This window comes from Elgaria multicarinata, chromosome 4 (assembly GCF_023053635.1).
Source record: "Elgaria multicarinata webbii isolate HBS135686 ecotype San Diego chromosome 4, rElgMul1.1.pri, whole genome shotgun sequence".
NCBI lineage: Eukaryota > Metazoa > Chordata > Lepidosauria > Squamata > Anguidae > Elgaria > Elgaria multicarinata.
This window is the reverse complement of record NC_086174.1, coordinates 128,562,710-128,576,989: the sequence shown is the minus strand read 5'-3', so window position 1 is coordinate 128,576,989 and position 14,280 is coordinate 128,562,710. Positions and strand designations below refer to the sequence as shown.

At 41.2% G+C, this 14,280-nt stretch overlaps 1 protein-coding gene across 5 annotated transcripts in view; it reads right to left on the bottom strand.

The window, feature by feature from the left end:
* The window catches only part of LPIN1 (lipin 1), a 109,993-nt gene extending 95,713 nt beyond the window's left edge, over positions 1-14,280 (bottom strand). For all 5 annotated transcript variants that reach the window (XR_010025397.1, XM_063125178.1, XM_063125168.1 and 2 more), the window contains exon 1: positions 14,060-14,280. Coding sequence is in view for 4 of the 5 variants with exons in the window: in XM_063125178.1 (XP_062981248.1) it covers positions 14,060-14,110 (51 nt within the window). In the remaining variant the exon portion in view is untranslated. The remainder of the gene's footprint in view (positions 1-14,059) is intronic.

Genomic DNA, 14,280 nt, shown 5'->3' with positions numbered 1-14,280 from the left:
GCAGTGATGACACTTAGTCATGCTTAGAGTAGACCCATTGAAATCAATGGGACTTCAGTTAGTCATGACTAACATTTCCCATTTATTTCATTGGTTTAATGCAAGTATGCCTAAATCTGGATCCAATCCATAGTACATGCCTATACCTTGTTCTTTATAAATGTGTTGTACAAATATGTGAGAGCATTGCAAGCCCATTGGGGGTGTGGAGGGCTCCCAGCTGGGCAACATTCATGTGAGGGGAGTCTGTGTGAGAACCAGCACCTCTACTTGGGGGTTCTATGTTTGTCTGCTGCAATTTGTCTAAGTAAGATGGCCTGAAAAGTGCCACCCCTCACCAATGCTTTGTTAATGCTTTGTTTCGTAAATTTTTCTGGGGTTCTTCTCCACCTCGAATATCCCTGAAAGGGATGCAGCTTCCAATTAAAGAAGGTGGGTTTGGTTTTCTAGACCTAGCTTTGTACCATCGGGCTTACCTATTGTCTTCTACTAAGCTCTGGTCATCTTCTGCTCCCTCAGAAATGCCACCATGGTCAGTTCTGGAAGCCTTATGGTTAGAACCTCTTCCCAAATGGACAGCACTCGGTTCTCGTTATATCAGAATAAGTAAAAAAAAAAACCTCCTACAATTTTGGCATATAATGTCACATCAATTAGAGTTTGATGCATTCTCTCATGCTAAATTGACTATATGGGGGAACTCAGATTTAAAAATTGGAAAGAAAACATTTCTGTGGAGGACATGGACAGATAAGATGATTTTTACTTTGGATCAATTAATAGGCTTAGAAGATGACTTTTTGTCCTTTTCAGACTTGTGTGTTAAATATAATTTACCTTCTACGGCTCAGTGGTAATACTTGCAATTGCAACACTTGCTGGAATCTAGGTTTGGACCAGCTGCCTTTACAGCTTCAGAGCCTCCAGCATTGTTAGAAACACTTTCAATAGCTGAACTGACACGTAGATGGATAGACATTTTAATAGCAGCAAGTAAATATGATACCCATAGTTTAAGATTAGATTGGAATAGAGAATTGAAGTGCCCTATCTTGCCTAACCAATGGACGGTAGCATCTGTATCTGAAGCTTCTATGGATCTTAGGTTATGTCTTATTCAGCAAAAAATAATAATTTTCAGTTCTATTGGACTCCACAATGCCTTTTCAATAAGGGTTTGTCTAACTTGCATAACTGTTGGAGATGTAATTCATCTAATGCTTCTTTAACTTATATGTTTTGGCAGTGCCCAATAGTTGCCCCCTTTTGTGAGGAAGTTATAATTAGGATGAACTTTGTACTGAAACTATAATATGGAATAATGTACATCTCCTGCCAAATCTCTGTGTGAATGCTATTTGGCTGCAAAACCATGCACTCACATGGGTGCTGCCATAAATGTGAATTGGGTCCTACTTTGGGTGTCATGAAATGAACTTGACCATATTTCTCAATTGAGGTGAACTTCTATTATTCCTAAATGGCAGGGTATTGCACCATTGAGTTTTGGGTTCAACTCTCAACATGTACGCTTCATCCCAGTTTCCCTCTTTTAATCCCCTATAAAAGTTCTCCTATTCTAACCTTTTTCTTTCAGGAAGATCCAGAGAGAGGGGCAGGTGGCAGAAAGGGTGCTACCATCTTGATTACCAATTTATTTATTTATTTATTTATTTATTTATTTATTTATCATACTTATACCCCGCTCCTCAGCCAAAAAAGGCTCTCAGAGCGGCTTACACTTAGGAAAAAAGACAGTCCCTGCCCTCAGGCTTACAATCTAATAAAGACATGACACACAAGGAAAAGGAGTCAGGGAGGGAGGGAGGGAACAGTTTGTACGCTCAGTGTGTTCACTGTGGATAGGAAACGGGTTGGCTATTGTCTATGCTTCCTGTGCTTCCTGATCTGCTAACTATGAAATTTAAGTGCCAGCAACATTGGCAAGATTTTAGCAAGTAGGGCATCTCATAAGGATTGAGCCCATTAGTGAAGTTTGCTGGCTGGTCTCAACTCATCCTTCAAATTAAGCATGCCAAACTTTTACCAGACTTTTGCAGGTATGGAAAACAATTGGCTTATAGAACTGTAACTTCCACTGCTAATATTAAATAAACAAAATCAGTTATTAGGTAAGCTGAAATAGCACAATGATGTGGTTACATCAGGAAACCACTTGAGTGGCACAGACTCCAACTATGTTGTTCTGAAAGTTGCTATTTCCTCTACTATAAAATATTGCAGATATCATCATGATCTAAAGTGGTACTAAAATGAAACACAGAGATCAAATTGCTCATGCTTCTGTTCTGGAAGACAGAATGGGATGGAAACAGGCCAATACTTTTGCCCCATTTTTCATTCTCATGCATAAGGTTTTCCCTGTGTTGGCATAAGAGTTCTGTGCCTGACAGATGGAGAAAGACCTTTGTCTTCTGGAGTCTGATGAGAGATGGAGTGAGTTAAAACGACACATATTAAACCAGACCAGTTTCAGCTGGCAAGAGTGTCCATTACAACTTGCCACAATAATGTGCATGCTCTTCCAAGAGGGTCATGTCACTTTCTCCTGTTCTCATTCCAGATGATCAACATGACAATATAAATGCAGCAACTATAGTTTTATTAATCCTTGTTACTGCAGAGGACCATTAAATTCAGTAGTTTCATGATGAGGAACACTTCTTGGGAATTGTAGTAAGTAGTTGCAGGATAAGGAGAGAAGTCTCTGGAGCTATACCAGAAAGTGGCTGTAGGGTGCAAGATGAAAGGTGACGAAATGATATAAGAAGCTGCAGGACCAGGATGGATGCTCACTGTGTGATATGGGTATCTGCAGGATCAGGATAAATCCTCACGGAGATCAGACTAGATGCCTATAGTGTAACATAGGTAAGTATTGACAAAATCAGGAGACGATGGACAGTGTAGGTAAGTTAGGGTGACCATATGAAAAGGAGGAGAGGGCTCCTGTATCTTTAACAGTTGTACAGAAAAGGGAATTTCAGCAGGTGTCATTTGTATGCATGCAGCACCTGGTGAAATTCCCTCTTCATCGCAACAGCTAAAGCTGCAGGAGCGATTCTAGAGTGACCAGATACAAAAGAAGGACAGGGCTCCTGCACTTTTACATGTTGTGATGAAGAGTGACTTTCACCATGATAGAGCCAGGAAGAGATTTCATCTTGCCTAATAATGTAATGGTTGAGGGACAACAACCAGCTGCATGCATACAACTGACACCTGCTGAAATTCCCTTTCCCACACGACTGTTAAAGATACAGGAGCCCTGTCCTTCTTTTCATATGGTCATCCTAGGTTTTATCCTGTGCTTCTGCCCTGCCTTATTCTTTTCTCTGAGTCTTTGAGCCATTTAAAGAGCCCCTGCCCTGATTCCCATTCTTTCTGTTTAACTAGCCCTAACTGTAGTTGGCTACTGTTGCTGGGCAACCAGGAATATCTGCAGGATTGTACAGTGAATCCCAGTAACTCCTCACATAGCTAAATAGACATTTCAGAATTAGACTAATTTTCAGATTTTTAACATTCTTGTTTTTTGTTTTGTTTGTAATTTGAATTCAATATGTTCATGCTTTAGATTTGATTGCCTTTTGGGGGGTCAGTTTTCAAATATCAAATGCCATTGGCTGTCAACTATCCAACATCGTCAGAGTTCCAATGATGGCCCCAGGGAGATATTTCATCTCTCTGATGAATGTAATGTGCCAATGGTTAAAAGATGGCTTCTCTGCCAAAGGGTGACTACATGCCAGATTTGCATTCCTTAATTGTGGACATCATGACCTAGCAGACAAAGGGAAAAACTTTCAACCAATAGACCATCGAATGTAACCTATGACTCATTGAGATTGTGCACCTTAACTTGAAAATTGAATATAATTTAACTTGCTAATCCAGAACTGACCAATAGAAAGGTTACACCCTCTTGTAGTCAGGGCCTATATATACTGTGAGATTCCTTTGTTCGGGGCACCTCCATTTTATGGAACCGGAGAGTGCCCCCATACTGCAGTAACGGAAGTAAATGGATTAAGTGTATTCTCCAGCCTCGTGTGTTTGATTGGCTATTAACGCGCCGGGGAAGCGGGCCTTTAAATCCCTGGTTGAGGGACAACACTAATAGTTATCAAATATCATTGCATGCCAGATACCAAACACTGTCAGATACCAGGGCATGTCAACCAGCCCAATATTGTCATATCAAATGCTGAAATCAGATGCCACATCTGCCTAGTAGTAAGGCCAGCCCTACATATACACCATCTCATTGTAATCCTTACAAGAACCCTGTAAGGTAGGCAAATTGGTGTCAGAGAGAAAGAGAGAGCACTTTGCCTAAGCCCACCTAGTGAGTTTGTGACAGAGGTGACATGGTCTTCTTGATTCATAGCTCTGGTCTCTTAGCCACTGCACTCTTCCAGGTGTCAAATACAGCAGTGTTGTCAAGCCCCGAGCAGGTCACAATTCATGGCTACTGGCCTGCCTTTGGTTTGGCGAGTCGTACATTGCGCAGGCGGGCCTGTCCTAAAGATTGCAGCCTTGCAGCTAAATCCCCAGAGCCTTCCATACTGACACTGTTTCATCCCACAGAGCCAAGTGGGAATTTGTACTCAAGAGGGAAATCTTAATCGCCAGCTTTACCAGACAACTGCAAAGCTCCCAAAGGCATGATGGGCCAGGAGTCATTCATGTGCAAAACATGACACCTAAGAGCCCTGAAGCATTTACACTGACTGAGGCATTCACTTGATCCTCAGTGATAACACCTTGAATGTACAGTTAGTCCCCTTGCACAGAGTCAGAGAAGCATTCAGGCAACATGACTATGCTGGGGTGGATAGCTGAGGTTACAATCCGAGATAACCAATCTTTCCCCCTTTTCTTTTCAAGGCATTTTTTTAACCACTTGTATTATTAAGCAACTACTGTTTGTTCCTCAGTAGCTGTTCTGTGAGACAAAATGTCCTATTAATGCCTCAACACATGTCAGTAAAAGTAGGCCGGCACAGCCTAACAGGCAGTATAGGCCTAAGCTCTCAGAATTTAAGAGCTGCTGGGCTACTGAGGAAAACATGGAGCAGGGAAGATGGAAATGCCAGAGCCTTTGGGCCACAGAGTTGGGGGAAGGAGCAAGTGTAGGTCTCTAGCCCAGCTGCAAACCCTCCCCATGCTCCAGCCACTTACCAAGCAAAGATGCAGTCAAGAACACCCTCAGTGAGGCAAAGCAACACACCGCACATATATCAGCATACAAATGATGCGCTGCAGTCTGCAGCCGCATGAATGTTCACCAAGGCCAGCCATAAACCACAAGCCAAACCTGAGCAGAAGTCTTTGTATGTTAGTGTGGTAAAAGAGAAAAGTCTCTTCCGGTTCGTGAATCAACTGAGATCCGAATACCAATGAACAAAATCCCACCCAGGGTAAAAGACAATAATAGTTTAGACCCAGGCTTGAAAAGCAAGCCCCGAGTAAGTTAGAATGGAGCTGGTAGCGATGTGCATTTGACCAATCAGGGTCGCCTATTCTACTAGGCCGCATGCTGAAACTTGAGGAAACAAAGAACATTCTTGAGCTGTTTCTATATAGGGTGACCATATGAAAAGGAGGACAGGGCTCCTGTATCTTTAACAGTTGCATAGAAAAGGCAATTTCAGCAGGTGTAATTTGTATATATGGGGAACCTGGTGAAATTTCCTCTTCATCACAACAGTTAAAGCTGCAGGTGCCCTGCCCTCTTTTAAATCTGATTACTCTAGTACAGCTCCTGCAGCTTTAACTGTTGTGATGAAGAGGGAATTTCACCAGGTTCTCCATATATACAAATGACACCTGCTGAAATTCCCTTTTCTATGCAACTGTTAAAGATACAGGAGCCCTGTCCTCCTTTTCATGTGGTTACCCTATTACTATAGGAACAAGGGAAACATACTTTGAGGGGGGGGGCTACTATGAGAACCATGTCCAAGTCTCTCAAGGCTAAGAGATAGAGACAGTGTGATTAACAGCAATAGAAATCATTATTTATTTATTTATTTATTTATATAGCACCAACAGTGTACTTGGTGCTGTACAGAATATACAAATAAAACAGCAGCAGCAGCAAAACATGACAAAAATCATAACATAACTGCTGAGATGTACAATTTACAACATTAGGCCTACACAACTTGGGACTAGGGTGGCCAAAAGGAGGAAATGCATCCTCCCAAAAATGGCTAAGAGGACAGTGATTTGCATAAAGTTTGCATATGCTAATTTAGATGTATAGTCTAGAAAGAATGACTGTAATTTAAATAGAAATACAGTACATCTCACCATAGTCTGGAAGGCTGTGGCCAGGTGACCTAAGTGCTAGCCTACACAGTCTGATGTTCAGGTGCAACAGTTCTTAATTTTTTTTATCTTTAAACCAGAATTGGACAGGACAGCCCTTCAAATAGAGGACTGTCCTCTATTTTAAAAAAAGGTGGCACATGGCCACCCTTCTTGTGACCCACTGGTCTGATGCATGTATTGTGGCCTGCTATTTTGGCAGGCTCCTTCTTTTTCAGTCCCATGCAAGCAGCCACACAACAGATTTATCAAAGCCCTGTTGGGCTGCCATCGAGAGCTGACATTATGGGAGCCTTTCTTAAGTGAACTGCAGTGCATCGGTCTTCTCCGAGTAGTAGCATATTATCTGAAGTGGTTGGAAGATAAAATTAGATTTTCCAGTGGTGAATGCTAGGGACCAGGCACAAGACCAATTTTGGCAAGGCGTATGTGTGACGTGATAAGTGTACTTTCCATCCCAGATAGATCCTGAACCTGGCCTTTAACTGACCAACAGTGCAATCCTATCTACATCTACTCAGAAGTAAATACTATTGAATTTAATGGGCCTTTTCCCCAGGTTAGTGTGCATAGGATTGCAACCTAAAAGACCAAATGTGGAATGAAAACAGTGGTGTAAACTAAAACACCTGACTGCTCACTGATCGTGAACTCCTGCAGGGACAGTGCCAGAGACAAATGTTCAGTGTATTTAAAACATGGAGCATAGCCAAAGCACTGAGCCAGTGGATTTGACTTTGGTACAATCGTGATGAATGCTACACATTCAACATTAAGGCTACGATTCTGTGCACCTTTACTTGGAAGTAATCCCCATTGAACTCAGTGGGACTTACATCTAAGTCGATATGCATAGGATTGCACTATAAGATTGAAGTACTTTGAATCCTTACTTGAGAGCACCTAATCCATTGTGATTAAACCTCTTGCGATACTTCCTATTGCAAATATCTTTACCTGTAGGCTCCCATTTTAGATTTCTCCTGATGAAGAGCGTATTCCATCTTGAAACATAATGGGATTTGTCAGTAAATCTAATTTTGCACAGATTAGTAATTTCTGTTTCATCCTCCCACGTTTTTGAGATTAAGCCCCATTGAACTCAGTAAGAATTACTCTTAAGTAAACCTGCATAAAACTGGGATTTAAATCTATCCTTTTGCTATAAATGACAATGCTGAATAGGTAGGACAAATAGTTCAACCCAACCCCCTTCTAACCCATTGAGCATGAGTCATTGGAATTGAACAAGAAACTTGATCTGGTTTTACTTCTCCACTCTCATGAAATAGTGGTACAGCATGTCTTCCAAACATCTATTAATAAACTACTTTTCTGCCTCTTCCACAGGGCAATGGGATGATCATTCCCAGTTCCATACAAGTCCTACCCCATTAAAGCTTTATCACAGCAGCCTTATAGCCTGCTGTCACTGCGAATTGCATGCAAAGCACTCCAATGACGTGCACCATGTCCAGCTGGGATTGAGGTATTCCCCCCCCCCCTTAGCAACGTATTGGGTGCATGGAAAGTCTGGTTCTTCCAGTAATGCACTCAAATTTCAACATGTATTTCCATCCATCTTCCATATAAATGGAAGGCTGCAGACAGGTTAGTTTGCTCTGGCTTTAAATAAGGTACTCCTATTTTATAGTGCCAAAAGTAGGTAAGCGGAGGGCCTAGTCCCACAAATTCTTTGTAGGGGATTTACTTAGGGTAACCATATGAAAAGGGGGACAGGGCTCCTGTATCTTTAACAGTTGCATAGAAAAGGGAATTTCAGCAGGTGTCATTTGTATATATGGGGAATCTGGGGAAATTTCCTCTTCATCACAACAGTTAAAGCTGCAGGTGCCCTGCCCTCTTTTAAATCTGGTCACTCTAGTATAGCTCCTGCATCTTTAATTGTTGTGATGAAGAGGTAATTTCACCAGGTTCTCCATATATACAAATGACACCTGCTGAAATTGCCTTTTCTATGCAACTGTTAAAGATACAGGAGCCCTGTCCTCCTTTTCATATGGCCACCCTAGATTTACTGATCCGTCATCACGGCTGAAGGAACAGGGGCCTGATCTACACCAAGCGGGATATAACACTTTGAAAGAAGTTTGAAAATGGTATATGGAATGTGTCATTGCCCACAACAGTTGTTAATACCATCATAAACCGTTATAAAGCTGTAGTGTAGATCCTGCCAGAGCATCACCAGCCGTGGAGTCAATAGATGGGCCCTGTGGTGACCACTTGCTTCTTTTCCTGGAGGAGCAACGTAAAGTTCCAAAGTGTCTCATGACGTTACTACAAAAAAAAACCCACAAGTCTCTTCTGAAGGATAGAACATGAGCTTTTAAGGAGGCAGTTTTACTGTTCCCTCTGTCGCCTGTGCCCCCGAGGACATTTTAATTATTTTCTTAGTCACATCTTAAAGCATAAGCTGCAAAAGTATTTTTATGTATGTGAATGTCATGTCTTAGGTACGTATTTCATGTTACTTTTGTTAATGTAACATTTTGGGGGGCAAAGGTGGATAGAGATGTAAAGTATCCGGAAATTTTGAAACCATGGGGGGGGAAACGCTTTTTTCTGGGGGAAACAGAAAATTTCAGAAAAATTGAAAAAATGCAATATTAGCACCTTTTACAGATTGAAAGTCACTTTGTTACTTTAGGAACATAAACTGTAATTATGTACAAGTTGGTTTGGCATAAAATTATCACATTTGGTATATTAAAAGTACAGTGTTAAAAGTACAGTGTGTTCAAACAATTATTACAAATTGAATTTACTTTTTTAAATGTTTACTTTTTTGTGTAACAAATCGAGCTACAAGCTCCTTAACTGTAATGAACCTCTTTGGTTTTGCCAGTTTATGAGGAGCAGGCAAAACACAATTTTAAAAACTCACAGAAGAAACCATCAACATTAGCAACTCTGCTCATTAGGACTCTGCTAGTCATCCACAGTGTTAAGCAGTCATAAAGCACCCATTCCCAAAAAAAAGAACTGAAAAAAAGGGTGGACCAAGATTCAATGAACATGCATGAAATTTAATCAGACTCATTTCCTGAGCTACAGCTATCAGTTTCAGTCTCTGCCTCAATGGTAGTGCCCCCTAGAGGCAGAAATGATTCTTGCTCTTGCATTTGAGATTTGTAGTCTCAGTTTGCAACCTAGGACTTGCTTGTCCTCGGTGCACAGAAATTGTAATTATCTGATACCGTAGACAGTTTTTAGAAAGCATTTGGAGAAGTAAATATATGAACACCTTGTCTTAAACATTTTATTCATCATGCTAAAACAAATCATTCCATAATGCATTTTTTCTTCATTTTTCCCCCATTTTTTCCAATTTTTCAGAAAACAAACTAACAAAAAGGCTTTGGGGGAAAATGGGAGGGAATTCCACCCCCCACCCCCACCCAAATTTTTCCATTTTCCCCAGGGCCTTCACATCTCTAGGTGGGAAAGGAACACCAAAAAAGAAAACAGTCTTATGTTTAATTAGGGTGACCAACTGTCAGGATTTCCCCGGATTTGTCCTGTTTTTTGTTCTTTCCATGGTGTCAGGGGGGATTTTCTATAATTTTCAATAATGTCCTGGAATGACACACCTTCCCCTTTAAGGCTGCCATTAGCATGGCAGGAGGGAATGACATGCTTTCTTGAGACACATCATTCCCCCACCCCGAGCTCCAGTTGAGGTCTTAAAGGGGAAAGTGGGTCATTTGTGGACATTATAGAAAAGGCCCCAATTGGAGTGGATGGTGGTGGTGCAGAATGAAATCCTTTCCCCTCCTCCACTCCAATCGGGTTCTTTAAGGTGGCGGGGGAATAACGTACTTTCTGCAGGACTCAGAAAGCTGCTTCCCCCCCCACACACACACACTAGGTGTCCTCTTTTTTGGTTTCCCAAATATGGTCACCCTAGTTTAATGCTTTTGTGAGCACATCATGTGCGTGCAAACACTCACACCAAAGGAAGGCTGAGGTCAGCAGGTGCCACCGCAGTGATTACAATTGCCAAGTTTGGGGGCAGCCAGCTAAAGCAGACACAGATGGTGGAAGCCCATACTTCCTGTTGTGTGGGCTGGACAGCACAACTGCTTCATTATAAATAACCTTTTTGCATCTCTGTAGTCCTACTCCCAAGATACATGAGAGCTCTTCAGTTTCACTATTCAGCACATTTAGAAACCCTCTCTCAAAGAGCCATTATGTGGAAGAGACATGTCTGTGCTATGTTTAAAAACAAACAACAGTGGTTGTTTAGTGGACCCAGAGTTCCACAGATGCAGCACTGGAATATTTTTGTTTAATTAGCAGGGATGCTAACATCATCTGCCACCTTCCCATCCACACACAAACACACACACACACACGTAGACTTCCCTGTTCTCTCTGGGCTTAGCTATAATCCTCACAGTGAACCCAATCACAACGATGGCAAATCATGGATTAATTAAACCATGATTTGCTGCAGTATGTGCCCAGGCCCATGCAACCACCATTTTGGATATGCAACCTCCAGTCAGAGGTTGTTCCATATCATCTGAACCTGGACACTATAGGTTGATTGTGGGTTAAACAACCCAGAGTTAACCTAATTAAAATTATAGGTTAAATATGGGTTGTTTACTTGATGCCTCTCCTCCTGAACCTGTCTAGAAGAGCCCTTGTAACCTATGCTGCAGATTGGCCATCCAAGAGCTAATCCCCACCCCACCCCCACTAAAATATACTGGGCCATCTCTTATGAGGAATTTGTATTTGTGTATACTATTATAGAGCAGGGCTGGACAACTTGTTGCCCAGATGTTTTGGCCTGCAATTCCCATAATTCCTGATGTGAATTGTAAGCCAAAATACCTGGAGGAATATAAGATATTGAAGGAGAGAGAACCTGTCTTTGGATGAGAATTGTATTGGAGGAGAGGACATGCTTTAGAAGCTAAAGACATGTGAAACCCAAAATATGATCCAGGATAGGTCCACAGTGCCCTTTAATTCAACCCTGATATTATATGTCCATCTCAAATGCCTTTGCCTTCTTCCTGGGCCAGAATGGAAATCAAGAAGCCACGTGAGAGGGCAGCAGCATTTAAACTGAGCTCCGTTATTGTGTATCAGTCATTCCAGAATCGTAAGTGTAATACATACACCCCTGGCTTCTTACTATTTGTCTGAATTTCAGACAAATTAGTTATCATAGTCATCATTTTAAACATGGATATCATTTTGTAATATGGAGAAAGAAAAATCTACTAAATTGTTCGCTAAACTGAAGCACTCTGTTAATGTTCTGACAGAATAGTCAAAGAAAGGACTCGCACACAGCCTGCTAGCCCAGTTTCTAGGTGACTCTGGCCTTAGCTAGACCTAAGGTTTATCCTGGGATTGTCCCGGGGTCATCTCTGTTCATGTAAATGACACACAGGATATCCCGGGAGCAGGCAGGGACAATCCTGGGATAAACCTTAGGTCTAGCTAAGGCCACAGTTTTATTTGATGTGAATGTTAACAATTTGCTGTTGCTTAATCCAAAATTGGAATCTAAGCTCAAATAGAAACAGAGGGAAAATCCCTATATCCATGCAATTGAGGGATTATTAACTTTCTCTTTATCCCATTGACAGTGCAATCCTATATGTGTCTACTTGGAAGTAAGCCCCACTGTGTTCAATGGGACTTACTCCCAGGTAAGTGAGTTTTAGGATTAACTCACTTAATGGTGAGTCTTGACTAAAGTTGATACTTTATTCAATCCAGTTGTCCTAAATTTTGTCAATTGCATCAGTGCAGTTGTAATTAGGGCACAAGAAGCATCTGTCATATGCTTATCTTTAATTTTCAGTTCGAAACCCAGAGGTAAAACTCCATGTTCTACCTGGTAAATATCATGTCAATGTTATGGTGTCCTCAGGTTACTGTTTAGATAGGAACATTCTGGACAGGCACCCAATCCATCCACAGTGCAAAGTGTTAGTTTTGATAGTATACTCAAAGAGGACTAACATCATCAGTAGTTTGAAGGAAGTCACCTTTTCTTTAAATTTTATTACGTCTTCCAATAATCCCTCACCTTTATGGATATAGGGATTTTCCCTGTTTCTATTTGAGCTGAGATTCCAACTTCAGGTTAAGGAACAGCAAATTGTGAACATTCACATGAAATAAAACAGAGTCACATTGACCCAATTAACTGGGATTGTGAATAGGACACGGCAGGTTCACTACTAGCCTCTTTCACTGACTGTCCTCCCACAGTGCTGCAGATCTGGTAGGTGATCAGATGCAGGGAAAGGCATACTTGATAGAAGGCATACTGTGGTATAGCGGAATAGTGCAAGTATGCAAAAGAAAATGTGTTTTCTTTCACTTTCACAAATAATACAACATTTTCCCTGCTCTAAAAGAACTCGTCAAAGGTGCTCTTTAGACACTGCAGCAAAACTGGAGGGTCAAAATGTTGTCTAAAGAACCCATAAACAGGTGTGGGTAGGGAATGACGAACACACAAGAATGCTTTGTGTAGATATGCTCTAAGAATGAAGGAACCGTGCACATGCTCAGCCCAAGAATTTGTGATTAACACCAGAACAAAGTTCACAGGTCCTTTCACACAAAAATCCACTCCTGGTTTTCCCTCCAAGTGTTCTATTTAGTTGCTATATTTCATTGCTATTATTGACAATTGGCAGTCATAAAGCTCTTTTGATCTTTCACAAATCACCCAAAGATCTACAAAGATTCCCATCTACCTGCTGCTCACACCTAATGTAATGGTTTACAAGAGAGATGCAGAATCACAATTTGGTTTATGTCAGGGATGAGCTGAAAGAATGATGATGATTGATGATGATGAGGATGATATATTACATTTATATACTGCTCCATAGCTGAAGCTCTCTGGGCGGTTTACAAAGATTAAAACATTGAACATTAAAAACCAATATACAAAATTTAAAACCATAAAAAGCATAAAAACAGATTACATACCAATATCTATTTAAAACAACTATTCTGGAGTCAGTTAAAAAACTCAACATATGCTGTTAAATGAAAGAAAACTCCCGATATTTAGAACTTCAACTCCCAGCATTCCTGCCCATTGATCATTCTGGCAAGGGCTTCTGGGAGTTGAAGTCCCAAAACATCTGGACAGCTACCTTGTGCCCATCCCTGATTAATAGTATGCAAACGATATATTCCGAACATGCATTAAAAGTGGTGCAGTAGCACAGATATCAATGATCGCTCTTCTCAGAGGTGTAGAGAGAGGGGCACCAGTGCCTTTGACTAGCCAGGAACAGTCCTTAAGGTCTCGCTAACCTTGTATTAACAGGAGAACTATGAGACACAGTATCTCAGTAGTTTGTCTCTTACACCAGTGTTCTGCCACAGTCCATTCCACATTAAATCTGGGAGCGGGCGTGGAGGAATACCTTTCAACAGTCAGACTTACCCCATAGAACAACATCAGAGACTAAATCAAGAGAAAGCACAAATAACTCTTAAAATCACACCCAACAAAAATGACGGACAATGTCCTCCATGACTCTGCTCCCCTGCATTTAAACCATTATTTTATCCTGACTTCAGACCACGGACTGAACATCCGATAAATGAAAAGCCAAGTTGAGGGAAACCCTCCTCCGGCTTCAGCATGTTATTTCTGAAATGACAGACTGAAAGGCCTTACCCAAGACCAAAGGTCTTCAGACGACATCTTGAGATGATCTCTTTCCTCCATCGCCCAGGAATTATGCAGCTGGGGGTGTTAACACTGATTTAAGCTTCTGTCCGAAACAAAAATGCTGCCTTAAAGTAATACGTTGTTGACAACAAAGATCCAGAGAAAATAATTTCCTGGTGATCATGTTTGCTTGCTAATTTAGCCCTCTCAAGTTCTGGGAACCTCTG